This window comes from Pseudogymnoascus destructans, assembly GCF_001641265.1.
Source record: "Pseudogymnoascus destructans isolate 20631-21 unplaced genomic scaffold scaffold_17, whole genome shotgun sequence".
Lineage (NCBI taxonomy): Eukaryota > Fungi > Ascomycota > Leotiomycetes > Thelebolales > Thelebolaceae > Pseudogymnoascus > Pseudogymnoascus destructans.
The window spans coordinates 155794-181915 of record NW_020167536.1 but is presented as its reverse complement, the minus strand read 5'-3'; the positions used below and the strand labels follow the sequence as shown (position 1 = coordinate 181915).

The following is a 26122-nucleotide window of genomic DNA, read 5'->3' as shown; positions in this document are numbered from 1 at the left end:
GAATAAATGCCATGGCTGCAATTTTTGGGGAGGAAGGTCGGCCATTTAATAGTAGATTTCGAAGAAGAGGTTCTGTTAGAGGGTGTAGCTTCATTGTCACCACCGGCTCTTTGTCAGGACCAGAGACTGCTTTCGGCGAGATAGACAAAGACATAATTCCTAATATTCGAGAGTTAAATATATCCGGAGGCTGATCTCGCTCCCTTTTATAGCTTTTATGCTCTGCAAATAGCTTGGTCAGTAGTTGAAGACGTCAGTGTTGGCATTTTATAATTTTCATTTACCGAATAATTAATAATAAAAAAATATAGTAAACCCAAATTCAGTTCATCCTGATTACTATAATAATATCACCTTCATCTCTCCCCAAATAAATAAATCATATAAATCATATAAATCAAATAAATAACATCATCACATCCTCACCCCTCCGCCAAGCCCAATCGACCGTACGCTACTGCACGCCACTCCCGCACATAGCGCCCCGCGCCTAGCGCCCCCGCGCCAAATTCTCCTCCAAAATTTATTTATCGCCGACACCTCAAAAACCCGTCCCCCGCCTTAGCGCCTGTTGTAGCCGCGACAGAAGCCAGAACCCCCTCGCTCTTACAATCCTAGCTCCTCGACACCGTGACGAGCTGTAGACGATTCGAGAATATTCGTCCCCTCAAAAACTAGACGCATACGACGTCGATCTTTCTACCTCCCAGACAAAAAGAGAGATAAGAAAGTCTCTCCAAACCGCAAATATGACGGACTCAACCTCAACCCCCGACCTCTCCCAAACCCCCTTCGTCAAACAACTCGCCTCTCCAGGTAATTCTCCCTCCTCCCCATCCATCTCCCCATCCATCTCCCCATCCATCTCCCCATCCATCTCCCCATCCATCTCCCCATCCACCTCCCCATCCACCTCCAGAAACACCCCACTAACCCCCCCTAGACCGCCAAACCCGCACCAACGCCCTCGACTCCCTCCGCACCTACCTCTCCGGCCGCCGCGCCCTCCCCCAAGACGCTCTCCTCAAGCTCCACACCGCGCTCTTCTACACAATGTGGCTCACCGACCGCCCACTCCCCCAGCAATCCCTCGCCGCCTCCCTCGCCGCCCTCCCTGCCATCACGCACACGAGCAATCGCACCGCGTTCACAGCCGCGTTCTGGACGACTATGGCGAGGGAGTGGACGAGGATTGATGTGTTAAGGATGGAGAAGTTTCTATTGCTCACACGTCGGTATGTTGGGGCTGCGTTTGCGCAGTGTGCGGATGCGGGGTGGAAGGCGGAGGTGGTGGAGGAGCAGATGAGGGTGCTAAGGGAGGGGCCGCTAGAGCCGACGGCGAGGGGGGTGCCGAATGGGATGAGGTATCATGTTATTGATGTTTGGGTTGATGAGTTGGAGCGGGCGGGGGGGTTGGGGGAGAAGAGGAAGGGGGTCGAGCTTGAGGTGTTGTTGGACCCAGTGCAGGTGTTGGGGAAGGAGAGCCCGACGAAGAGTGTGAGGAAGAAGTGTAAGGAGGCGCTGGCCGATGAGAGGTTGCCGGGGAATGAGAAGGAGGATGTGGTGATGGAGGAGGATGAGGGATGGGGGGGTTTTGCGGAGTGAACAAAAAGTGATGTACGTGCTTGAGCAGGAGATAGAGGAGGATGAGGGATGGGGGGGTTTTGCGAGTGAACAAAAAGTGATGTACGTGCTTGAGCAGGAGATGGGAGGAATGCAGTAGACTGTGGAGTGCATGGGAGGGACAGCGGCGTCTGGTGTTGGCAAGAGGTGACGATTAATGCATTCTGTACAATCTACACAAGTCTATTATACAAGCGTCCTCGACTATGGCAACTCCTGGGTATATCATGCCATGACGCGACGCAAACTGACCTCCAAACGCTATCCTATCCATCATCCCTTATCCCATACCCCCCTGTAAGACAACCTCCAACTATGGACCCTGCGCTTCGTACTTCCACCTCGAGCAACTCAACACAGTCCCCAACCCCCGATGAATCTCCGCCTGAAACGGCTCGAACGGCACCCTCTCTCCGTCGATGCTGATGTATCCCGACTCCTGCTCGCGAGGCATGATGCGGTATCCCAGCACCTTGCGGTAGCTGACGAGCGGCTTGTCGAAGAACTTGTTATTCTCGACGGCGAGCATGAGGTCAACCGCGGCGGTGCGCGCGATACGGCCATCGATGCAGACCAAATCCATGAGGCCGTCGTTGGGAAGGGTGGCGGGGAAGAAGTTTGTGTCGGCGGCCATGTAGGACATCTACTTATGTTAATAACTTGCTTTTAACAAAAATGGGAATGGTGGGAGGCATCTTACATTACCGCAGTAGAAATTGCCCATCGTGTCATAGGGAATGTTCACCCAGTCCGATGGCAACTTATCATTGACTGTCCCGTACCTCAGCGTCGGCAACCCCTCATCACCCGCCGCGCTCGTGCTCGCCGCCGAATCATCATCATTCTCATCCTTGTTCCCGCGCCTCTCACCTAGTGTACCCCTCTTCTCACACTCTTGGCGATAATGCTCCCTAATCGCGGCCTTATCCTCAATCGCCACCTTGACGGCCAAATCACACGGGTATATTCTCTTCTTTAGCAGTCGGGTTAGGAAGCCGTAGGTGAAGCGCGCCTGCCCCATCCAGCGGATATTCTCAGTCGCTAGATCGGACTCGGCCACGATGCCAACTGACTGCGACAGGAAGGACAGCGTGCGCGTCGACCCTTGCGTGATGGAGATGAGATCCAGTGGCGTCACGACACCCTTGACCGTCGCCAGCGCTGCGAGACTGGGACTTGAGCTGCCCGTCAGGTTGCAGCTCATCGCATTACCGCTACCGCAAGGCATCTGCACGACCGCAATTTTGGCAAGCGCACGCCGAGCATCAGGGCGCTTTCCCAGCCCATTGAAAACCTCATGCGGTAGTCCATCCCCCGAGCACGAGACCACCATATCGTACGCCTCAATATCCAATTTTTCTGCAATCGTGACCGCCTCCCCCTGGCTCGAGGTGGTGTGTACATCGAGCTCGATGCGTGCAGCGCGGAGAATCGGTTCAATGTCCCTGATCCACCATTTCACAGCGCTGCCCTTCCCGGCATGTGGGTTGAGGAGGACCTTCGCGCGCTTGCGCTTCTGCGACTCGCCGTACGCGCGGTCGAGGAGCTTCGCGATCCAGATGCGTGCGGGTCCCGGGTCGAGGGGGAGGGGGTAGGTGAGTAATTCTGGGCGGACGGCAGTTTTGGAGATGGGGGCGGCGAAGGAGATTGTGAGGAGGGTGTCGGAGGTTTCGGCCCAGAGGACGTTGTCGAAGGGGATGGCGCGGGTGTTTGAGCTTCCTGTTTGCACCGTCAGTTCTGTTGTTGGATTGCGGTGTCTCGCTGGTGCTGTGACGAGTGCGCGCAGCGGGGGTGCGTACCGGGCCTGCACAGCGCGCAGCACGACGTCTTTCCGTCCTTTTGAAAATCGTCATCTAGGCGCAAAGCAGCCCGTTAGTTTGGCTTCATGTATCGTGTCTGTGCTGCCCAATGCTGGGCTGTCGGGCGCAGGGGCGCGGGGAGAGGGGAAGAGGAGTGCTCACCAAGTACAATCAGCGACTCGGTGCCGAGGGTCAGGCTGGCATCCTTGCCTACCGCGAGGGTGGTGTCACGCGCGAAGTCGATGTCTCCATCGCCAGAGGCGTCGGGGGCAGCGGGGTCCATGAAGGGGTCGCTAGAGGCCGGGGTGGGCGATGCGGGTGTTGCGTGGTCAGTCATTACTTATAGCGAGTGTGGTGGTTTAAGCATGCTGTATATATGCCTTTCGTTTTGGTTTCTTGCTTGAGAATAAGTAGGAGGGGAGAGAGAGGAAGGCAGAGAGAAGGAGGAGAGAAGGAGGAGAAGGAGAGAGGACAAAGACAGTGAGTATAAGAGAGGTAGGTAGTAATACCGGTAATGGTGGTCGTTACCCAGGCTACCTTACTAAGGAAGGTTGTAGTTGTAGTGTGTAGTAGTGGTTTAGTAGTTGGACTACGGGCCGGCCGGAACAGTAACGCCGAGGAGGTTGGTCTGGGTTCCTGTCCAGTGAATTTCCCCCCGAATAAACACACAGACATTGTCGAATCCTTTTCATTTATCAATTCTTTACTATTGCAAATGCCCATGTCTCCAAATAAAAAAACGCCTTATGCTTCTTTTCTTGCGCCTCCTCTCTTCGCAAAACACGGCGTGGCTCGCATTATATACCCATGTAACGCTTCTAGCACTACATCCCCCCCTTCTTCCATCACAATCATAAAGCCCCACAGCATACCTAGACATGACACAGCCCCCATAATTCATCGATTTTGCAGCCGGCTCACCCCACCGGACGAGGCATAAGTGACGGTGCTCTAGTGTGTTCCGTAACCCAACCCCCTCTTTTTCAACTATCTGGCAGCTGGCCCTGCTCAAGCCACCTCTCCGACCTTGTTGAGGCCCTTCAGCGAGCCTAGGCTTAGCGCTAGGCCTTGTGAGCGACTGCGGATGCGCACGAAACCTGTGACGGGGCCGTCGTCACCCTCCTTCTCGATACTTAAGTTTGCTAGTGCGTCCTCGCCTGTGATATGTTAGTGAACATTCTGTATACCTGGCAAGAGTGAAGAAGGGCAGAAGAGGGAAAGAAAGAAGGGTAAAAAACGTACCAAACACACTACGCGCGTACAGATTCGCACTCAAGAACTGGCAGTCGCCCTTTAGCGAAGCCTCCGGGGTCAGACACGTCATATTTGTGCACGCCATAAGCTGTGTCAAGAACTCCCTCAGCGACTTCGCCTTGGAGTTGATGTTGACCTTGTTCTCCCACTCAAACTCGGTCCACATGGTGCGGAACTGCGTCTCGGTGCAGGTGGCCGGCTGGATGTAGTCCATAATGTCGACGTGGACGTCGTTGAGGATGACGACGTTGTTGTCGGTGGAGCTCTGGCCGTCGTAAACCACGTTGCCGAAGATGACGCCGGTGTCGGTGGATGAGACCTTGATGGTGCACTGGACGTTCTGGAAGTCGTGGGGGCCGAGGTTCTGCGTCGTCGGGCGCTCAACGACCTTGAGGTCACCGAGGGTGGCGAACTCGACGGACAGGTTTTGCAGAGTCTCGGTGGTCTGGTTGACTAGCAGGACATCGAGGACGATATCGAATTGGTGGACCTTGACGTATGCCTCGGCATAGACGGGATCCGAGAAACCAGTGAGCTGGACGACGCGGCTGAGTTTCGACGAGAGATCTTCAGTTGCAGTGTCACCTCCCGTGGCCTTCTCGAGATCGAGCTCAATCTCATTAGCGCCATCGCTGGCATTCTTCTTAGCGAGCTGGCGGATCTGAACGACGTCGTCAACCTGGACCGTAGTCTTGGCCTTCTCCACCGCCTCCTTCGCCGCGCGCTTCTTCTCCTCAACCTGGACCATAGCCCTGAAGGCCTTTCGGGTGTCTTCAAGGAACACAGTCTCGAGCTCCTTCTTCTGTGCGAATTCCGCCAGCGATCGCACGCAAGACATGATCCTGTCCACCGAGTCCTCGTCAATAGGAGCCTTGACGAACTGCGATTGTCCAACGCGGATGATGGAGATCATGATCAGCATAGCCTCTGCGCGGAGGGCGTTTGTTCGTGCCTCGTCCTTGGAGATTTCCGAGTGGCGCATGACGAGTTTTGTGAGGGTTGACGAGAGCACGCTCGCGAGATAGTAGTCGCCATCCAAGATAAGTTGACGGAGCGGCGGCTTTTGTGCAGCCTTGACAGCTTCCAACTTTGCCAGTACTGCGGATGTGCTTGTGAGGGCGCTTTCGGTCGCATATGTGCCGTCTGCCAATACTCTCCTTGAACCGGTCGGTGCTGATGGCTTGTCGGTGCCGTTCGTGTGAGCCTCCTTCTCCTCCTGGCCCTCAGATCCTTCGTCCAGTAGCCGCTGCTCGGAAGCCAGTATCGGGATCTCACCCAAACTGGCGCGTATCCGCTTCCAGGCATCTCTGATGTCACTGGCCTCCGTAGAGTATTCTCCGACAATCCAGAGTGCGCCACGGTAAACCTTTCCGGCGCGAACCTCGCTCAAGGTCGAGACCAGTCTCTCGACGATAGTCTGGCGGAGCTTGGGGAACTTCTCGACAACCTCCTTTACGAACGAGATTACATCGACAGCCGAGGTGCTGTTGAAATCGGCGATGAAATCCATCAGCAGGTCAACAACACTTGCCGCGACTTCAGAGAACCTGATGGCGCATTGATGTATCGAGTGAATGAGGAGCTGGCGGTACTCGTTGTTCTTCTCGTATTCCTGGTCAACAGTCTTTGTCAATTCCTTCTTCAGGAGAAGCACAACATCAGCCACGTTCTTGCTTGACACCATCTCCAGGGTCAGCTCGAGTGCCTTGCGCCTGACATCGATATCTGGGCTAGAGAGCACGCGTAGGATTTCCATGGTAAGGTCGTCCAGAACACCCTCATTCTTGCGACGCAGCTGATCGACGCGATCGAGAACGATAAGCTTAACGTTGTTATCCGCCTCCTTGATGCTGAGCTCAATGAACTTGGAAGCCGCTGCCTTGACCGCAACCGGGTTGTTCGTCAATGCCGTCAGGGATGACGCCGCCTCGTAGACCACTGTGGAAGCACCCGCCTCGAGGAGATCGAAGATCAGGCGCAGGTATTTGGGCTTGTTCTGGGGGTTCTGGAACGCATCCTTCCTGATAAACTCCAACTCCACAAGCTGGATCAGCTCATCGGCGTTGGGGATACCGTCGAAGACGCTGCTGAGGTATGCCAAGGCCTTGTCGTGGTTGATGCTTGAGAGCGCGGCGAATGCGTTGCGCTTGCATGTGTGGTCGCTCTCGGTCTCAAGGAAGGCGGTAAGCAGGTCGGCAGCATCGGGGATCAGGGCTTCCGATAGCTGGAAGATGGAGGCGACGGCGAAGACGGCGTTCTTGCGGACGTATGCGTGGCGGTGCTCGAGGCAGGATCGGACCGAGGAAAGGAGGGGCTCCATGAGCTCAGGTTCGCGGAGCTTGCACAGGAAACGGAGTGTATTCCCCCTGATATACTCGTTCGGAGCCTGGAGATCGTGTAGCACTCCGTTACTGCAGTTATAGTTAGCTAGGCATCATTGGAGATGTATGTGGCAAGCCTACCAGACTAAGATCATCTCCTGCTTGAGCTTCCCGCTGGCGTCGAGCTTGGGGCAAATCTCGTAGTAGAAATAGAGGAGCTTCTTGAGAGTCTTGCTCTTGGAGGGCATTACAAAGCGAATGATGTGCATGAGAAGTTGGGGCATTGGGTCGCCATTGAGCATAATTGTGAGGATGCGCTTCATGGTGTCGACCTTGGTCTCGTCGGTCCCCTTCTCGAGCTGCGTGCGCAGCTCGGACATGGAGGGCACATCGGAGAGGTTGTCCTGGTGCACCAAGCTGTAGGAGCTCTCGAGGAAGGAGGCCATTGTGTGTGGGTTTGCTCCCCGAATCGGGCGGACCTGTGGGCTGTGGCTTGCTCCTTGTCGGTCAAGGTCTTGCGTGTTTCCCTAGCTTCAGCGATGCGCGGGCAGAGGCCGTCCGTCGTCGTCGTCGGTTTGCGGAGGGTTGTCGACGGAGGGATCGGCGTCAACAGGAAGTGTAGTAAAAGATTGTAGAGTCGGAGTCCCCAAGGGTATCAATATTGTGAGGCTTATCAACAAAGAATCAACAAACAATCAACAAACAATCAACCACAAGCTCTCTGATTGCGGCTCTATCCCCTTAGAACCACGTTGGAGATTCCGTGAATTAAGCGATGTGTTCGCTCGAGTCACGTGAAAGCGGCGGTTTGGCGGTTTGGGGGTGGTGGGTGGTTCTGCCCCGCCAAAATCCGTCATTTTTGGCTTTTGGGTGGTCTCAGTCGCCAAAGCTTGACAGGGCTGAGACAATAATTCGACCTTCTACAATTAATATATATCTACGCTCTACTCTTCTACAGCGTCAACCTCAACCTCAACCTCACTCTCTAGCTCAATCAATTGTTTATAGGTACAATCTTATAGACGCAGAGTCAAGATGGCTGCCACCGGTGCTGCAAACTCCGATCCCTTCTATGTCCGCTACTAGTATGTCTTGCTCTCCGTTGACACCATTCACCCCGCCGCTCTCTCTAACTCGCCGCAGCTCAGGACACCAAGGTCGACACGGTCACGAATTCCTAGGTACCTTCCTCTCACGCCCGCCCTTCTCCCGCTGCGCATCCACTGACTGTACCTTCCTCTAGAGTTTGACTTCCGCGTGCTAGGCGATGGAAGGAGCGCATCGGCGCGATATGCGAACAACTCAAACTACCGCAATGACTCCCTGATCCGGAAAGAGAGTGCGTCTGGCCGATTGCCCCTGCTGGTTGGGTGTATAGCTAATCAGGATGCGTGTAGTGTGCGTCAGCTCGACGATGATTGACGAGATCAAGCGCATCATCAAGACCAGCGAGATCCTGAAGTATGTCAAGCAGAGGGTGACTGGTTACAATACAATACAACACACGTGTGCTGACGATGACACAGGGAAGACGATGGCAAGTGGCCGCAGAAGAACAAGGATGGGCGACAAGAGCTGGAGATTAGACTGGGGAATGACCACATCTCGTTTGAGGTAAGCTATACCTGCTGCACCATGCGTCACAATGTGCTGCGATACTGACAACATTTGCGCAATCTAGACAGCCAAAATCGGATCCCTCGTCGACGTCAGCGACTCCGCCGATCCAGAAGGCCTCCGCGTTTTCTACTATCTCGTGCAGGACCTCAAGGCACTGGTCTTCTCGCTGATAGGCCTTCACTTCAAGATCAAGCCGATATGAGCAGTGGGAAGCACAAGGGGGCGTTGTGTGGCATTTGCGCATTTTGCTAGGAGAAACGGGGCGTTTTATATCGTGTTCTCGATACCATTGAAGGTTGATCAGGGGAATTACAGAAAAATCTTGCGTTTTGAGGCTGTACAAGGACCACAGGGACCGAGCAAGCAGACCAAGCATGACAAGCATGATCGAATGTAGATTAGATATTTGCATCGCATGGAGGAATATTTCTTTTCTAGCACTTTCACCCCGACACTTTGACACCTTGACGTCTTTTGTCGTTCTTTAATGTTCATCTATATGTGACATTTGCATACTCAATTATCTATATATTATATATCCCATTTTGACTCTGTATCTGCCATAATTTTTCGCCATCGCTCTAAAAAAATGCCGTTCGTGGGGCCCTCTAACCACTGGCAAGCCAGGCCAGCCTTGGCACCCGATGGGGGTCATAGAATCGACAATCGCAAATCGCATCCATCCACTCCCGCCACCAAAAACCCCACGAAACCCGCCTTATAAACAACACACACTCTCCATCCATCGACGACATTTACATCCCGCAACAATCCCATACACCCCTTCACCGAGCGATGCATTTCGCCGCCCCGGCACCGTCAGATTAAACCTCCCCGCCTCCTTCACCAACCAAACAGCGATTGCACAGTACACTACCCAACCAACCTAGGATATCCCGCAACCCAAGCGGCTCCACACCGTCTGACGGGACCAGCGGACTCGGCCGTGGGCGCCACGATCGCTCGAGCGAGCGATTCCGATATCGATATGCCAGGCACGCCATCAGTGCGAGCGGACGCGGCGGCGGCGGAGGAGGCGATGAGGCTGCACGCGTCGTGTCCGCCAGAGGAGGAGCGCGGGGAGGCTTGGGTGGCGGCGGTAGAAGGCGACGAGTCAGAGGCCGTGAGTGGGAGTCAGAGTGCTACGCCGACGCCGACGCCGACGCCGCCGCCGGATGGACAGCAGATGATGAAGAGGGTTGAGGGGGGGCAGCGAGGGAGTGTGGAGATGTTGTCGCCTGTTAGTGTGGAGGAGAAGGGGGAGGAGAAGGAGAGGGAGGCGCCGGTGCTGAGGAGAAGTTATGCAGGGAGTTCGCCGTCGATGAGCTATGAGTTCTCGAATGTCCGGGTGAGTGCTTGGTGATGTAATCGGGGGTGTTTTTGGGAGGCATGTGCTGACGAGTGGGTGGATACAGTTGAAGCCGTCGTCGCCGTCGTCGTTTTTGCGGTCGGGAAGCCAGTTTCGCGGCACGCAGCATTCGGAGAGACAGGTTTATGAGGTGCAGGTTGAGATTAAACATGTCGATATGAGAGAGTCGTCGCTATGCGGATACCTGCGCATACAAGGTACGACCCCCCAACCAACGTTTCGAACTACATACAAGATAGATGCTAACCCAACCCGCGGCCAGGCCTGACTGAGGACCACCCAACCCTGACGACGTACTTTGAGGGCGAGATCATCGGGACAAAGTACTCCTTCCTCACCAAGCACGACGACTGGGGCTCGACGGACAAGGTGGACCTGGAGCACTGGTCGAAGTTCCAGGCGTTCCGGCCCTTCAGCAAGGCAGCGCGGCGGGGGAACCTTCACATCCCCAACCTGGCGCAGCGAGAGAACATCTTTATGCGCTGGAAAGAGCACTTCCTCGTCCCGGACCACCGGGTACGCACGATCACGGGGGCGAGTTTCGAGGGGTTCTATTATATTTGCTTTAACCAGCGGAGCGGGAGCGTGAGCGGGATTTACTTCCATGCGAAGAGCGAGAAGTGCGTATTCCCTTCACCGCCAGCATAGGTCTTGACTAACACTCCCTAGATTCCAACAGCTCGAGCTCAAGCACGTCCCCGACCGCGGGACCTACGGCGCAATTGAATTCAGGTGAGCTGGCTGGCACAGGGCCCCTGGCAGGGACACACGGAGTAGGGCGACACGGACAGGGTGAACACACACACACAGACACGACATACGGCGATTTTAGGGCAGGACAACATGAGCGCGGTGCATATACGGAAACTGATTCCCCCCAGCCCAGCCTCCTCAATCACCCCCTCCCTCCCCGAACTCTAGCAAGGAGCTTAGGTGGTTTGGGAGGGGGAGGCAGGAGGCTGGCGGGCTTTGTTTACTCGATTTCGATTTTGTCTATTTTACTTTTACGTTTATTTTTTGTCATTTTTTTTGGAGACCTTTCTACAGGATGGGAAGAGGGATTGAGGGATGCGTTGCGTTGAAGGGGGGGGGGGTTGTGAATGGAGGAGGGGGCGTGTTGTCTTTTGAGCGTTTTTTTCAGAAAGGAGCGAGCGGGATGGGAAGGGAGTGATGAAAAGGAGACGAGGATGGGGATGGTGGATGTGTATTCCAAATTCCATACCATATACAGTATGAGTAGCCGTTCCGATGATACGGCAATTGAGCGCTTTGAACACGGGGACCAACCAGTTTTTGCTTTTGAGGTGAAGTTATTCCTAGCCAGACCCCATGAATGCCACTGTAGATATGCTCTTGCTCCCTTCCCCTGATTTATATCTATGCTTCTCCATTTCATCATAAACATATGAAAACCCCCCCTTCCAGCGTTCATGCACAGTCTGTCCTCATGCCTAGCACCCGGTTATTCACCCCCCCGATCTCCATTTACCCATAGCACCCACCACCAACTCCCCCCATCGTGCACGTGCCACTCACTACCCACCCCCATCATCCACATCCCCCTGTTTGCTCTGTTTGCCCCGCACCTCACGCCCCATGGCCGCGCAACCCGCGTAGCTAGCACGAACTGTCAAAAGTATATCGCGACCACCACCCACGAACAACCCAAACCCCACGCTCAAGTCTCCCACCACGCTCCCCTTTCAACAGGGCTACTGCTGCACTGCTGCTGAGTTCGTCGTCGTCGCCAATATGGATTTCGCACCGTACCAAGGTTTGCCCTCCCCGCGGCACAGAGTAAATAAAACCGAGCGAAACTAATGGGCACAAGACACCTCCCCCGACGCAACGCGCACGCTCTCACCACCCCCCACCGACCGGCGCTCCACCTCCGCCTCCCCCCCCTTCCAAGCCCCACACGCGAACCCATGGGCCGCGCAATCAGGTAGTCCACCGCCGCAGCAGGGTGGTGGGTTCACGAACACGCGGGATGTGGAGATGGGTGGGCGCGGGCGCGAGGCGCTGCATGATTACGATACGAGTCTGCCGCTGCGGCTGGATTACGAGGCGTGTTTAGCTTATTTGGCGTTGCCGCCGGCGGGGGCGGTGGGGTTGTTGTTGGTGGAGTGGAAGAGTGATTATGTGAGGTGAGTTTGTGGTGGCTGCTGTGTGAGTGGGAGGGGATGGGGCTGATGGTGATGTGTTTGTGTAGGTTCCATGCGTGGCAGTCGGCGCTGCTGTTTAGTGCGATGTTTGTGGTGCATCTGGTGTTTGCGTGGTCGAGTTTTTTGAGCTGGGTGTTGTTGGTGGGGGATGTGGGGATGATTGGGTATTTGACGCTAAGGGCCTATAACGATGGTGAGTACTCTTTCTGGTGTGGAATTGGCGTGGGTGGGAAGTGCTGACGGTGATGTAGCGGATACGCTTGATCGGTGCGAGGTCCCGTTCTTTGGGCCGCTGGCGAGTCGGATTTTGGACGATGAGTAGCGAGTAGGGGGTGGTGGGAGGACGAATAGCTCTAGGACAGTGATATGGAGCCGGGAGGGAGAGATGCAATGATACCCTTGGTGGATGGTATCTCTGGAACGCCAGGGCGTGTACATAGGGTGGAGGTGGTAATAGATACCTGTATTGATAATGCTGGGCAGCATACTATAGCTGCTGGTTTCTTATTTTCGCCTAGTTAATCTAGGGGGAAAGCTCTTATAATCATTCATTCCCACAATCACCACTCGGGACGCAAATATTTGTAATGGGGGAGGCAAGTGTCGTAATTTTATAGCTTGCACCGACCTTGTATTCTATATAGCAGTACCGATACCGGTAGAATGTGCGGGGTTGACATTTCTCCCCGACCTCTAGCTGGCCAACTCGGGATATAAGTTTCGTTATTATGCCTTCATGTCGATATGCTGCTATTCGGTCGTGGACACAAGTATTATACACCAAGTTATCCCGTTCAAGATCTTCGACAAACGTGTCGCTTCGGTTCCAGGAACCAGTGTCCAGGTCTGAAAGCGCATCAGAAACTCCTCGGGGACTACCTGGGCGTTGGCTAAATAAAGAACGACTTTCCACGGGGACTCGTAGTCGTGTCCAACCTCCAGGTACTGGAAAGCCTCGAGGGGGAACTTAATATCAATACCGCTACGATGTTGCTTCATCGCTAGCTGGATTTGGGGATAATTGATCTCGTAGAGAGAATTATATAGATGGCGATATGCAGTCCACGACCCCAAAGGAAGGCTCCGAGAGTACGAGATGTCCCGGGGCCATTTAATTGCACTAATATGATGAAGTCGGAGACAGTTGTGACATGGAAGGAATAGAGGAAGACCCTTTGCTATGGTCGACAGAAAGTGCAACCGATCAGCATACGGCGCACGCCGTAATGATTTCCAGGACTTGGGCCCGAGTATGTGGCTCAGCTGGCGGCAACATAGAGCAAGGCATGCACCAGATTGTGTAGGAAGCATGCTTGCTACCGAGATGATTATTTCTAGTGGAAGGCGAAGTAGGTCGGATGTAGTTGCAGACTCTCCTCCGTTACTATCAGTCCAAATCGTTGACATAAGTCTTCGCTAGGAGTTTGCAAGTAAGGACATTGTGAACTTCGTTTGGGGTTGCTAGATTATGCGTATATTCCCAAGGGTTCTTGCTTTGCCCAGAAAGTGATAACGGGAATAACATCCCATAGAACGAGCTCAATCTCCGTGTCTCAAGGTACAGAAAGGTAGGAAATAGATACCAGCGCACAGGCCAAATCCAGTACGGTGGCCATACCGTATTGCTACCGTACTGGCCGGCGCGACCATCGCACTGGAGCGACGCTACAATCGCCGCTCTAATACCGACGGTGTATTAGGCGTATTTAGCAGCCCTTTACAGTAGCAATTACACTACGCTATTTGGTTAGATCACTACGTAAAGTGGATTTGTAATTTCCACTAATGTAAAACCCCTGAGGGTGCGCTATCAGCGCTATCCCCCATTTATCAAAAGTACGTACAGTCAAATGCCGCTAAGACGATGTTCGGTTAGCAGATATATTCAATTGTGCGATATATTTTCTCGCACCGAATCAAAACACCATATATTGTCCGATATTCAAGATAATCGTCATTCTGCCTCCAATTATCGTATTATCCATCAACCAATGTGTGTTTCTTGACCTTCAGAATGCCTCGAAAGCAGCCTATTCTACTCGAACAACGCCGTGCCCTTCGTGCCTGGGCTCGGAAACAACATCAAAAGCCAACTCAAAAGCAGTGTATCGAATGGTTCCTCCAGCAATATAACCACAAACTTAGCCAGTCGACAGTCTCTGAGTCTCTCAGCCATCACTTTGACAGCCTTGACGAAGCTCCTAATACCAACAGAGCACGATTACGAACTGGAAACTGGCCTGAAGTCGAAAAGCTTCTTCTTACTTGGCAACTTCGAATTGAGTCGAATGGAGGGTTTACAACTGGTGATCTACTTCAACAAAAGGCGCGACAAATCTGGGAACGCCTTCCACATAACGACAGCACAGTCTGCCCAGACTTCAGTGTAGGCTGGCTTCGACGATTTAAAGAACGACATAATATCAAAGTACGAATTCAACACGGAGAAGCAGGCTCAGTTCCAGAGTCTGCAGAAGATGGAATGAAGGCATTACGAACAATTGCAGGGGAATACTCAGAGGAAAATATCTATAATATGGATGAATCAGGACTCTTTTGGAAGATGATGCCATCTCGAGGACTTGCTACTCAATCTCAGGCTGGATTAAAGAAGGATAAGACTCGGATCAGTCTTGTATTTTGTGTCAACGCTTCTGGAACAGATAGACTTCCAGTCTGGATCATTGGAAAGGCAAAAACACCACGAGCTTTACGAAATCTTAGCATTTCAACAATGGGTGGTATATGGAGATGGAATAAGAAGGCTTGGATGAATACAACTATTATGGGCGAATGGCTTGAGGCGTTCTATCGACATATTGGCACTCGAAAAGTTCTCTTTACAATGGATAACTTTACAGCACATGCTGTTGCTCTTGAGCTTTACCCCCCTCCTTCAAATATTCATATTTGTTGGCTACCAGCTAACAGTACCAGTCGATATCAGCCTCTTGATCAAGGTATCATTCAATCTTTCAAAGCTTATTATCGACGACAATGGCTTTCATATATGCTTGAAGCCTTTGACAACAATCAAAATCCTATGGATACAATGAATCTACACTTAGCTATTCGATGGATTGTACGAAGCTGGAACAACTTGGTTACAAACACAACAATCTACAACTGCTTTCGAAAATCAACACTTATTTCAATGTCAATCCCTCTTCCTTGTCATACTGACATTCGTTGCACTCAGTTTGCTATCAAACTCAAGAGCAAACTTGGAAATCTCCTCCTCAAAACCTACAAGTCACTATACATATTTTGGCTTATCACACCAACAACAAGAGCAATACTACTCAACGATTGCTACAACCATCTATGATTCATTACACGTCATCGCTCCTTAGTTACTGGGCCGATATTACCACATAGCATATCTCTACAACCCTCTATGATTCATTACATGACATCACTCATACTACCACATGACATATCTACCAACTAGAGGCCTAGGAGCATGAACGATAGCTCTAAAAGCTCCTACAAACCTCTATGATTCATTACATGTCATCGCTCTTTAGTTACCCACAAGATTGGTTAAGTTATGACATAATTTGTCTATGACATAATTTGTCTATAGGGGTACTCTGACCTTGGACTTTCTTTTACTTCCTATAGGCTACGAACCTAAGAAATGGTTCTATGGGATTCTCTTACGTCGACTACAGTTACCAAGCCTGGTAAGTCATGGAAAGTCTTGGAAAATGAGAGAACTACATTCCTTTAGCATAAATAGGATTGCCCTTTCCTTAAGAAAGGGCAAGCAGACAATACAGTAAATCAACTATCACATACTTCCACGTCTTTTCCAAGCTTCCAAGCATTCATCTTGTTACTCCTTGTTTTTGAAAAGTCAGTGAGGTGTTAACCTCTGACTTACCCCTGAGTTCCCAGACTCAACATTTGTTGCAACTTGTCTGAACCACTTCACTACATCACACACCTGATTGCTGCGTTGTGGAATAGTCTAAGCTATGACCCTTTGGCTCTGTTTTCTAAGACAGTGTGTTGTCTTAGTAAATTCATCCCTTCCTTGGGTGGCTAGATTCTCACATCTGGTGCACCCACCATTACACCGAGAAATGTGGGGTTCATACTGAACGAATAAAGGGCTCGGATCTGAATGGCCAAGGACTGGAGGAAAGAGCTCGTGGTTGACTCAGTCAAATTCTGGTTCTGGTGCGGGTGGCCTAGGCAGGCAGGCGGGTGGGTTGGTAAAGGAAAAAAGTATAAAGGAAGGAAGAAGGAAGGAAGAAGAAATTGGGGCGTATATTTACCCTGAAAAAAAAATCGCCCAGCTACTCGTGCGGCCCAAAAGTTTCCACAGGGTCTGTGCGTAATAATTGGGCCATGTAAGTACTTGGAGAAAATGCATGTATATACTCTACTCGTACTATTGATCTACCCATGAAAGTTGTTCCTTCCATTGACTGCAATACACCGCTCCAACTTGTCCTTAAACGAAGCACATAATTGTGTAGATTTCCCATCCATTTTTTTCCCCCATTCTTCCTCAAGAAATACCCGTGCATGAGCTCTCTCAAACTTCCCCCCGTTTAATGGTGTATAGCCGTGAACCTGATCCTTGAGATAATCAAAGGCATTTTCAATAGGGTGCAAATTGGGAGAGTTTGGAGGCCAAAATTTCACTCTATAGATTCCCTCCTTCTTCATATAATCTTCCAATGATCGGTGAGCCTTCAAATGAAGACTTACATTATCATCCACAAACCATACTCGTTTTGTAGGAAGTAAAGCCTTTACTTTTCAAAAGTAGGGAAAGAGAAGAGGAATAAGAACCATCTCTCGATATAGAAACCAATCAATCCTGCCCTTTGAAACTTCTTGCCCTTCTAATTGCCGTCCTCTACTCCATGTCTCTATATCTCCAAACTCTTGTGAAGCAACTCATGCCTTTTTCCATTTGCTTTTGCCATTCCGAATATCTGCATTTAGAGTTTCCATATATCCGTACTCAAGAGTTCCAACTGTTGTTGCTCTAACAAGTTCATTCTCTGCTTTTGATTTCCAATATGCATTTATCTCTCGTAGTTTCTGCACATGTATCTGCTTCTCTTCTATACTTTCAGGAATCCATGAACGAGAAGGGCGTAAGATAGAGGTTTCTGAACTCATTGCTCCCCAAAACATAACTTGAAATAAAGATTTCTTCTGTTGAATTGCCATGCTCTCTGCTGTTTGACCCCGTTGAACTGTTATCCGTCGTTTCTTATGTGGATTCCCTCCGAAATTGATATATGATTCGTCTGAGAAAATAAAAATTGATCCAGCTTCAAGTTCAAATGCCCATTTGCAGAATTTCCATCGTACCGAAGGAATGATATTATCCAAGTAGGGCTTGAGGCAGATGTTTTTCCGTACAATAGGTTGTGGAATTTCAACACTTGAGTGATTCTTTGCAACTCGTTTGTAATGGTGGGTGCACCAGATGTGAGAATCTAGCCACCCAAGGAAGGGATGATTTTACTAAGATAACACACTGTCTTAGGAAAAAGAGCCAAAGGGTTGTAGCTGAGACTATTCCACAACGCAGCAATCAGGTGTGTGATGTAGTGAAGTGGTTCAGACAAGTTGCAACAAATGTTGAGTCTGAGAACTCAGGGATAAGTCAGAGGTTAACACCTCACTGACTTTTCAGAAACAAGGAGTAACAAGATCAATGCTTGGAAGCTTGGAAAAGACGTGGAAGTATGTGATAGTTGATTTACTGTATTGTCTGCTTGCCCTTTCTTAAGGAAAGGGCAATCCTATTTATGCTAAAGGAGTGTAGTTCTCTCATTTTCCAAGACTTTCCATGACTAACCAGGCTTGGTAACTGTAGTCGACATAAGAGAATCCCATAGAACCATCTCCTAGGTTCCTTAGCCTATAGGAAGTGAAAGGAGGTCCAAGGTCAGAGTACCCCTATAGACAGATTATGTCATAACTTAACCAATCTTGTGGGTAACTAAGGAGCGATGATGTGTAATGAATCATAGATGGTTGTAGAAGCTTTTGGAGCTATTGTTCATGTTCCTAGGCCTCTAACTGATAGAGATATGTCATGTGTAGTATTAGCCCAGTAACTAAGGAGTGATGTCATGTAATGAATCATAGAGGGTTGTAGAGATATGCTATGTGGTCATATCGGCCCAGTAACTAAGGAGCAATGACGTGTAATAAATCATAGAGGGTTGTAGCAATAATTGAGTAGTATTGCTCTTGTTGTTGGTGTGACAAGCCAAAATATGTATAGTGACTTGTAGGTTTGAGGAGGAGATTTCTAAGTTTGCTCTTGAGTTTGATAGCAAACTGAGTGCAACGAATGTCAGTATGACAAGAAGGTTGTGAATTTCAGTATTCCCTGCTATATATATGCAATAGAGTCAGCTGAGATTCCAAGCTTCTTTTCAATCTCTCCATATGATGCGTTCATGTATACACGCAAGGTAATAATTGCAGCATGTAGTGGTATTGAGATTTCAGCCATTGTTGAGCATTACTTCATTGCTTCATTCACTCTCATATTCTACGCGTGTACATGGTGCTTAGTAGATTCCTACAATCTAATTGGCTGTTGTGCACAGACCCTGTGGAAACTTTTGGGGCCGCACGAGTAAGCTTCCTACACCTCCACAGAAAACACCCTAAAATAAATCATAAACTCCTCCTATACTTTGGTACTGCGTGGGCAATGAGCATGTATGTGTAATCTCGGCGCCAGCACTTCGTGGCGAGCCCGGAGCCATCTCTCGATCCATCTCCGCGCGTCAATAACATCTCTTAATCTATCTCCTGAGCCACCTCCAAAACCAGTGTAGCCTCCTGTGCCACCTCCTAAGCCATCTCCATACCGTCGTTTCCGTTCCCAATTTCAATGCCAGAACAGCGAGGTAATTTCACGCACATGGATCCCGAAGTCTTCTGGGAACTCGTTACCGAAGTAAAAATAGCTGTAAGGGTAGGTAGGGAAGGGCTTGTTGTTGTCCATTTTATCAAGATCCCTAGACTCCGTATTAAACTCATATTCCATTACAGTAACTGCCTGGCCCCCAATCACATCGTCGTAGAGCAGGCTAAGATAAACCATCATCGAAATGGTTGTCAGAAAGTTGCCGTGAAATTACGGAAGACTGGTGGAAAGTCCTTGTAAATGCCTATCACGAAATTGAAGGCGTTAATCAAGAGATGGATCGCATGATATAAACGTCATTGATGACTTCCTGTCACCACCCCTTTTCTTCTCACCGCTACAGTACCACTATCACCACCGACCCATAACTACCGCCCCGTCACCGCCACATAACGTCCATGTCATGGTACCAGCAACCCGTAGACGCCAGGCAAGATGATGGCAACCTGTCTGATTACAACATGGCTCGGAAAACGCAACCGCTGTTATCGCATCAGTGGGATGCTTCTGGTATGATTGTTAGCGGAGTAACGAAGTTCCGTATTATAAATAGGAAAAACGGTGATTAAAAGATAGATATTAGCATACAAGAGACGGGGAGGGAGAGATGGAGAAGAAGGGGAGAAAATTAAATAATAAGAGAAATAGCTGCCAAAAGATGGCTACTATCTATCCAGTTGGAAATCTAGGCGCAAAGCTCCCAGCCGCGTGCTTGGTTCGCAAACCACCATGTCTCCTCCGAGAAGCCTCTAACGAGAGAAGAAGTCTTATTCAGACCTTTCATTACCTATAACAATATCGAATGCGTTGGTATGGAGAAAAATCTAGAACGGAAGCTACAGGAAACAAAAAAAACTCGGCAGGATGGATGCTTCCGCCACGACCCCCTGCCAAAGTCGACAATGATTTCCTGGCACCCCCCCTTTCTTCTTACTACTACTAATATCACTACTACTCTCTGTCACTACCGTGATGACATTCTGTCACTACCCTAACTCCCTCGTCACCGCATACAATGAGCATGTATATAGAATCCTAGTAGCAGCGAGCTGATTCGCTGCATATCCATCATCGTTTGTTTGATGACTATATGTCCAGGCGTTACGCAACCAGAACTGTGGCATTTCCTATGTTTGTTGACGAGGTGACGAGGGTTTATATGGGGAAGGGGGGTGGGGAAAGGGGTGGGGGAGATAGAGATGGAACGGAGAGGGAGAGACAGAAAGGGAAAAACGGGGAGGAGAGACAGAAAGGAAAAATGGAGAAGGGAAACGGAGAAGAGAAACGGAGAAGAGAAACGAAGAAGAGAAGAGAAACGGAGAAGAGAAACGAAGAAGAGAAGAGAAACGGAGAAGAGAAACGGGGAAGAGAAACGGAGAAGAGAAACGGAGAGAAGGGAAACGGAGATAGAGAAACGGAGACACAGAAACGGAGACACAGAAACGGAGACAGAGATAACAGCTACTAAAAAATATACACGAAAACCCAAACCTCCTGAGACTTTACACCCCCTACCCCCTCTTCCCCACACAACACATAAAAAAAAAGCCTCAAATTCCATAAACATCAATTTATCCACTCCATCCTACCACTATCATCCCTATCGCCCCTCTCTCCCCCCTCTCTCCCACCTCCCCCCCTCTACCATCGACACACAAACAAAAACACGGGAAGTCAAGCAAATAAACAACCCCACCCTTGTCGCCGCCATCCGTCCCAGTCCAACGCAAACCCCCAAGGTTTTCCATAAAAAGCAAAAGAAAAACAACACAACAAAAAGCGTTGCCCGGCCAGTGCCTACATATCCTTAAACGCGCAAAAAAGACACCCTCACCACCTCCATCTCCCAAATCTAGAGAAGACAACAGCATCTACTCAACAGTAACACTCTTCGCCAAATTCCTCGGCATATCCACATTCAGCCCCTCGGCAACCGCAAGCCAGTACGCCATGAGCTGGAGCGGGATGACATTCAGCAGGCCCTGGAGGCAGTCCACCGTCTTGGGGATCTCGATCTTCTCGCACTTGTCCTCGCGGAACTCCGAGTCGTCGGGGTTGCAGATGACGATTGGTTTGCCGGCACGGGCGATGACTGTTTTTCTCCATGTCAGTATGCTGTACTAAGGGGGTATGGGAGAAGGGGGAATAAACGTACTCTGCTGATAAGCATTCAACGACTTCGCAAAAATATTATCCCTCGTCAAAATCATAATAATCGGCAAATTCTCATCCACCAGCGCCAACACCCCATGCTTCAGCTCCCCCGACATAACCGCCTCGCAATGCAAGTAGCTGATCTCCTTAATCTTCAGCGCGCCCTCCAGCGCAGTCGAGAACTGGCTTCCGCGTCCAAGCAGCAGGAGCGAGTTCTGCCCCTGGAACGTGCGCGCGCACAACTCCTTGATGGGCTGATCGAGCTTGAGAATCTCCTTGATCTGTGCACTCACACCCCCAAGACCCTCCATGATCTCCTCGCGGCGCGCGGCCTTGGAAGCGCGGTCCTCGGAGAGGGAGAGCGCGACCATGACCATGGCGATGAACTGGGAGGTGTAGGCCTTGGTGGAGGCGACGCCGATCTCTGGGCCGGCGTTGACGTGGACACCGCAGTGGGTGAGGAGGGAGATGGAGGAGCCGACGACGTTGACGATGCCGACGGTAAGGGCGCCGCGCTCGAGGCAGTAGCGCAGGGCCATGAGGGAGTCGGCGGTCTCGCCGGACTGGGATGCGAAGATGCATGTGTCGTCGCGGAAGACGGGGGGCTGGCGGTCGAGGAAGTCGGAGGCGAGCTCGACGGTGATGGGGATCTCGGTGAGCTCCTCGAAGATGCCGCGGACGGCCATGCAGGAGTGGTAGGAGGTGCCGCAGGCGATGAAGATGACGCGGCGGCAGCGGCGGATGGTCTCGATGTAGGAGCGGAGGCCGCCGAGGGTGACCTTCTTGTTCTCGATGTCGAGGCGGCCGCGCATGGTGTTGATGACGGATTCGGGCTGCTCGAAGATTTCCTTCTGCATGAAGTGGTCGAATTTGCCCTTCATGATCTCCTGGAGCTCGAGCTCGAGCGTCTGGATGGTGCGGACGTTGGGGGAGCCGTCGGACTTGGTGAGGCGGTGGATGTTGAGCGAGCCCTCGTGGATGTGCGCGATGTCGTCGTCCTCGAGGTACATGACCTTCTTGGTGTGCTCGATAATGGCCGATGGGTCGGACGACAGGTAGAACTCTGTTGGCAGTGGCACGCCGTCATCGGTCATGAAAGCCCTGGATTGCGATCTGCGGAGCAGCGACTTGTCAGCGGCGGTTCCGCCGGCGCTCAGGAAGTTTCCAACGCTCGACTTCTTGAGGGCGGCGTTCTGGGATGCCTGCTCCGCTGGCAGTGGCGTGTCCTCGGCGTACTCCACGTCAACGAAATCCACCTTCATCGGCTTGTTGGTGCGGACACCAATGACCAATGGGGAACCCTTCCTCGCGGCGATGACCTCGTGGGGGTAGTGAATCGACTTCATCAGCAGGCCAAACGCGCCCTGCAGCTCCTTGATGACCGCCTTGGCGAGATCGGTGAAACCGATCGACGGGTTCGTCTCAAACAGGTACTTGGCAAGCTTGGGGATGACCTCGGTGTCCGTCTCCGTCTCGAACTTGAAGCCCTTGCTCTCCAGCAGCGTGCGCAGCTCCTTGTAGTTTGTGATGATGCCATTGTGCACCACGGAGAACTCCCATGCTGGGTCGGACCTGTACAGCGTGTCAGTGATTGCTCAACCGGTGAGTACCTAGGAGTGCAAACATACCTGTGGGGGTGGCAGTTGAGGCGGGAAGGGGTGCCGTGGGTAGCCCAGCGGGTGTGTGCGATACCAGCGTGCGAATCGAAGACCTTGGTCATATCGGGCTTGGACTCCTCAATCAGCTCCTTCAGCTTGACCACCTTGCCGACCTCCTTGTAAGCAAACACCTCATTCTTCTTGTCTCCGTCGACGGTGAGACCGGCAGAGTCATAGCCACGGTATTCGAGGCGGGCGAGGCCTGTGGGGGGACACAATTCAGTATTTGGAGCTTCAGGGCACGGGCAAGCGGTGAGGGCGGGGCAGGAACAGGAACTCACCATTGACGAGGGTGTCGAGGATGTATTTCCTGTCTCTCTCCACCAGGTAGTTGATGTATCCGAAAATTCCACTGAGAAGGGTATGTTAGCTTTGGAACGTCACAGGGGGTGTTATGGTCGCTGGTATCGCGAAGTGAGGTTTTGTTGACTTCGTGGTGCCAGGGTGAGCGGGGGTCCTCGTCCTCTGAGCAAGGGTGACGCACCACATTGTACTGTAACTGGGGCCCTTAAGCCTGTACGCCGAACGAGGGAGGAATTAGTAGATAGCTGAAGGAGTGGAAGTGGAAGTGGAAGTGGAAGTGGAAGTGGAAGTGGAAGTGGAAATGGAAATGGAAATGGAACTGGAGTGGAAGTGGAAGTGGTAGGTGTAAATGTTGATTGTAGAGTGAGGATGCAGCGGGCGTATTTTATGCAGTAAAATGGATATGGATGGAGCTACGGTGGGGGGGTTTGGCCGTGCTATTTTGGTGTTTACGTACTCCGTAAGTTACAGGTGGCAGAGCTAGGTACCACTAGTTTGCAGTACCCACCCGGCTTAGAGTAGTCGACCGAAAAGAAACCCAGCACCATCAACCACACTGGGGGGAAAATCAATGCCAATGCCAATGCCAATGCCAATGCCAATGCCAATGCCAATGCCAATGCCAATGCCAATGCCCGCAGAGACAGACAGACAAAACCCAACTCGGACTTTTAGTATACGGCTATCCAAGTACAATATCGATCTAGTGAGTTGCCGGGTTGGCCCCTTCCCTGCCTGTTCCTGTCGTTGCTGTACGTGGGGATGCACGGCAGAGGATATATAAACGGACTCTTTAGCATAGCCACGATGAAAGGGGAACCCTCCCAAAACGGGACATTGACGAGGCGACTGGATATGTCAGATCAGGGGTAGAGCAGCTAGGAGGCTGTAGTAGTCTCGCATAGCCACGAAAAAAGGGGAGGTGGTGGCGACGTGCAGGTCACAATCACAAGCACGTCCAAGCACAATACTCCCCCGCACTGGTCCTAACCAGACGTCACAAACATAAATCCCCGCAATATAGTCTGTATAATTCCCATTCCATGATATTACAGATGAGCTCGATCCATGCTTGTACGCCCGCCCCCGTCCTGCCAATACCGATGCCCGCACGCGCGCCATCCTACAAGTGAATTGGTTCACCCCCCAAGCCAAACCCCCCCTCCCCTCACCATTACAGCTTCTGGTACTCCAGCTTCCCCTCCAACTTCTTCGATTCCGCAACCTTGCGAACCGCTTTGTTGAAGTCGTCCTGGTTGATTGCGTCGCGGTAGTCGCGGATGGCGAAGAGGCCGCTGGGGATATTGTCAGCGGGGATATTCTATAAAATCGAGGGGTAAACAGGGGACACTCACGCCTCGGTAACAACATTCCTCAAATCCGCCCCATTCAACCCATCACTCATCTTCACCACACTCTCAAAATCAATCTCCCCCTCCGTCACCACCCCCGCCGCATGAATCTTCATAATCTCCAACCTCCCCACCTCATTCGGCAGTGGAATCTCAATCTTCCTGTCCAGTCTCCCCGCTCTCAACAGGGCCGGATCAAGCGTATCCGGACGGTTCGTCGCCATGATGATCTTGGTCTTGCCGAGGTAATCGAAGCCGTCGAGCTGGTTGAGGAGTTCCATGAGCGTGCGCTGGATCTCGCGGTCGGCGGAGGTGCCTTCGGAGAAGCGACGCCCGCCGATGGCGTCGATTTCGTCCATGAAGATGATGCAGGGCTCGTGCTCTTTGGCGTATCCGAACATTTCGCGGATGAGGCGGGCGGATTCGCCGATGTATTTGTCGACGATGGCGGAGGAGACGACTGCGGGGGGCAGGGGCGTTAGTTCGTGTTTTGTATGAATGGTGAGTATGTACTGGGGGGGGGGGGATAAGCATACCCTTCAAGAAATTCGTCTCCAACCCCGACGCCACCGCCCTCGCCAACAACGTCTTCCCCGTCCCCGGCGGCCCATATAACAAAACGCCCTTTGGGGGTTTAATCCCAACTCTCAGGAACAGCTCCGGGTTCTTAAGCGGCAGCTCGATGACCTCTCTCAGCTCCCTGATCTGCTCGTTCAGCCCGCCGATCCCGCCGAAGCTGACCTGTCCGGGGTCCTCGAGCGACATGTTGTAGACGAGCGGGTCGACTTCGCGGGGGAGCATGCGCATGATGGTTAGGGTTGTCATGTCGAGCGCTACGCGGGTGCCTTGCTTGAGCTTCTCCTTGTCGACTTTTGAGCGGCAGCCGACGACATAGCGGGGGCCTGAGGAGGCTTTCACGATAACTAGTGGATAGGGTTAGTAAAAGCTAGATTGTATAGTGTGTCCAGAACACGCACATCTCTCATCGTCCAATTGCTTCAAGACCTCCCCGATAATCTGCCCTACGCTTTGTAATGCCTTGAGGTTATCCTCCGTATGATCGTAATCCTTCTGCAACCCCTTGATATCCAACCGCAGCGCCTTGAGCTTGGCCTCCCACTCCCTCGACTCCAGCAGTTTAGTCTTGAAGGAGGAGAGGGAGTGCTGGCGCGCCTCGTCTGACATGGTGAGGTTGGGCCGGGGTGAGAGCGGTTCGCGGGCTGGGTGTAGCGTGCGTGGCCCTGTGGATGAGCGAGCTCTGGCCTCTAGGTGTTGATAAAAAAGTGGCGAGCCGTTGTCTTGGGTGGGAGAGCAAGGGTAGATCGATTGATCTGAGGTTGGTGGGTGAGGGAGCTGAGGAATTAGGTTGTGATGGTTTGGAAGGCGCGTTGCGTTGATGCTGGAGAGCTTTGATGACCAAAGGCAACATAGCTCGTTGCGCAGCTACAAGGGACTGCGGTAGGTTCCGTTGGGGATTAGTGATGAGTGAGTGCCTGAGGCAAGAATTTGAATTTAATGTAAGTTGCCTAGACCGGGTCACATGATGTCACGTCACGTGTATATATTTTAGAGGGCTTTCATGAGA

The 26122-nt window shown here is 51.7% G+C and overlaps 8 protein-coding genes across 8 annotated transcripts; 4 read left to right on the top strand and 4 right to left on the bottom strand.

The window, feature by feature from the left end:
* Positions 1–529: 529 nt before the first annotated feature.
* Positions 530–1821, top strand: VC83_06914 (uncharacterized protein). The gene is made up of 2 exons (XM_024470498.1): positions 530–816; positions 944–1821. The coding sequence occupies exons 1-2, from the start codon at positions 750–752 to the stop codon at positions 1603–1605; spliced, it is 729 nt and encodes a 242-aa protein (XP_024322120.1). The 5' UTR covers positions 530–749; the 3' UTR covers positions 1606–1821.
* On the bottom strand, positions 1822–4075 carry LCB4 (sphinganine kinase lcb4). The gene is made up of 4 exons (XM_024470497.1): positions 3585–4075; positions 3423–3476; positions 2324–3342; positions 1822–2266 (listed from the first exon to the last, which is right to left on the bottom strand). Exons 1-4 carry the CDS (start codon positions 3757–3759, stop codon positions 1937–1939), a joined length of 1578 nt encoding a protein of 525 aa, XP_024322125.1. The 5' UTR covers positions 3760–4075; the 3' UTR covers positions 1822–1936.
* SEC26 (coatomer subunit beta) lies at positions 4076–7730 on the bottom strand. The gene is made up of 3 exons (XM_024470496.1): positions 7139–7730; positions 4665–7087; positions 4076–4579 (listed from the first exon to the last, which is right to left on the bottom strand). The coding sequence occupies exons 1-3, from the start codon at positions 7441–7443 to the stop codon at positions 4431–4433; spliced, it is 2877 nt and encodes a 958-aa protein (XP_024322126.1). The 5' UTR covers positions 7444–7730; the 3' UTR covers positions 4076–4430.
* A 60-nt stretch (positions 7731–7790) lies between these two features.
* MAGO2 (Protein mago nashi 2) lies at positions 7791–9126 on the top strand. The gene is made up of 6 exons (XM_024470495.1): positions 7791–8082; positions 8141–8178; positions 8241–8336; positions 8395–8458; positions 8524–8611; positions 8679–9126. The coding sequence occupies exons 1-6, from the start codon at positions 8033–8035 to the stop codon at positions 8817–8819; spliced, it is 477 nt and encodes a 158-aa protein (XP_024322123.1). The 5' UTR covers positions 7791–8032; the 3' UTR covers positions 8820–9126.
* A 184-nt stretch (positions 9127–9310) lies between these two features.
* Positions 9311–11082, top strand: VC83_06910 (uncharacterized protein). The gene is made up of 4 exons (XM_024470494.1): positions 9311–9965; positions 10033–10183; positions 10249–10606; positions 10656–11082. The coding sequence occupies exons 1-4, from the start codon at positions 9606–9608 to the stop codon at positions 10720–10722; spliced, it is 936 nt and encodes a 311-aa protein (XP_024322124.1). The 5' UTR covers positions 9311–9605; the 3' UTR covers positions 10723–11082.
* Positions 11083–11619: 537 nt separating this feature from the next.
* On the top strand, positions 11620–12709 carry VC83_06909 (uncharacterized protein). The gene is made up of 4 exons (XM_024470493.1): positions 11620–11760; positions 11818–12133; positions 12199–12344; positions 12403–12709. Exons 1-4 carry the CDS (start codon positions 11739–11741, stop codon positions 12471–12473), a joined length of 555 nt encoding a protein of 184 aa, XP_024322250.1. The 5' UTR covers positions 11620–11738; the 3' UTR covers positions 12474–12709.
* A 7995-nt stretch (positions 12710–20704) lies between these two features.
* GFA1 (glutamine--fructose-6-phosphate transaminase (isomerizing)) lies at positions 20705–23531 on the bottom strand. The gene is made up of 5 exons (XM_024470492.1): positions 23367–23531; positions 23164–23234; positions 22853–23084; positions 21226–22796; positions 20705–21162 (listed from the first exon to the last, which is right to left on the bottom strand). Exons 1-5 carry the CDS (start codon positions 23369–23371, stop codon positions 20942–20944), a joined length of 2100 nt encoding a protein of 699 aa, XP_024322249.1. The 5' UTR covers positions 23372–23531; the 3' UTR covers positions 20705–20941.
* Positions 23532–23797: 266 nt separating this feature from the next.
* On the bottom strand, positions 23798–25976 carry RPT4 (26S proteasome cap subunit component). The gene is made up of 4 exons (XM_024470491.1): positions 25515–25976; positions 25074–25460; positions 24541–24997; positions 23798–24480 (listed from the first exon to the last, which is right to left on the bottom strand). Exons 1-4 carry the CDS (start codon positions 25720–25722, stop codon positions 24360–24362), a joined length of 1173 nt encoding a protein of 390 aa, XP_024322242.1. The 5' UTR covers positions 25723–25976; the 3' UTR covers positions 23798–24359.
* Between the last annotated feature and the right edge of the window lie 146 nt (positions 25977–26122).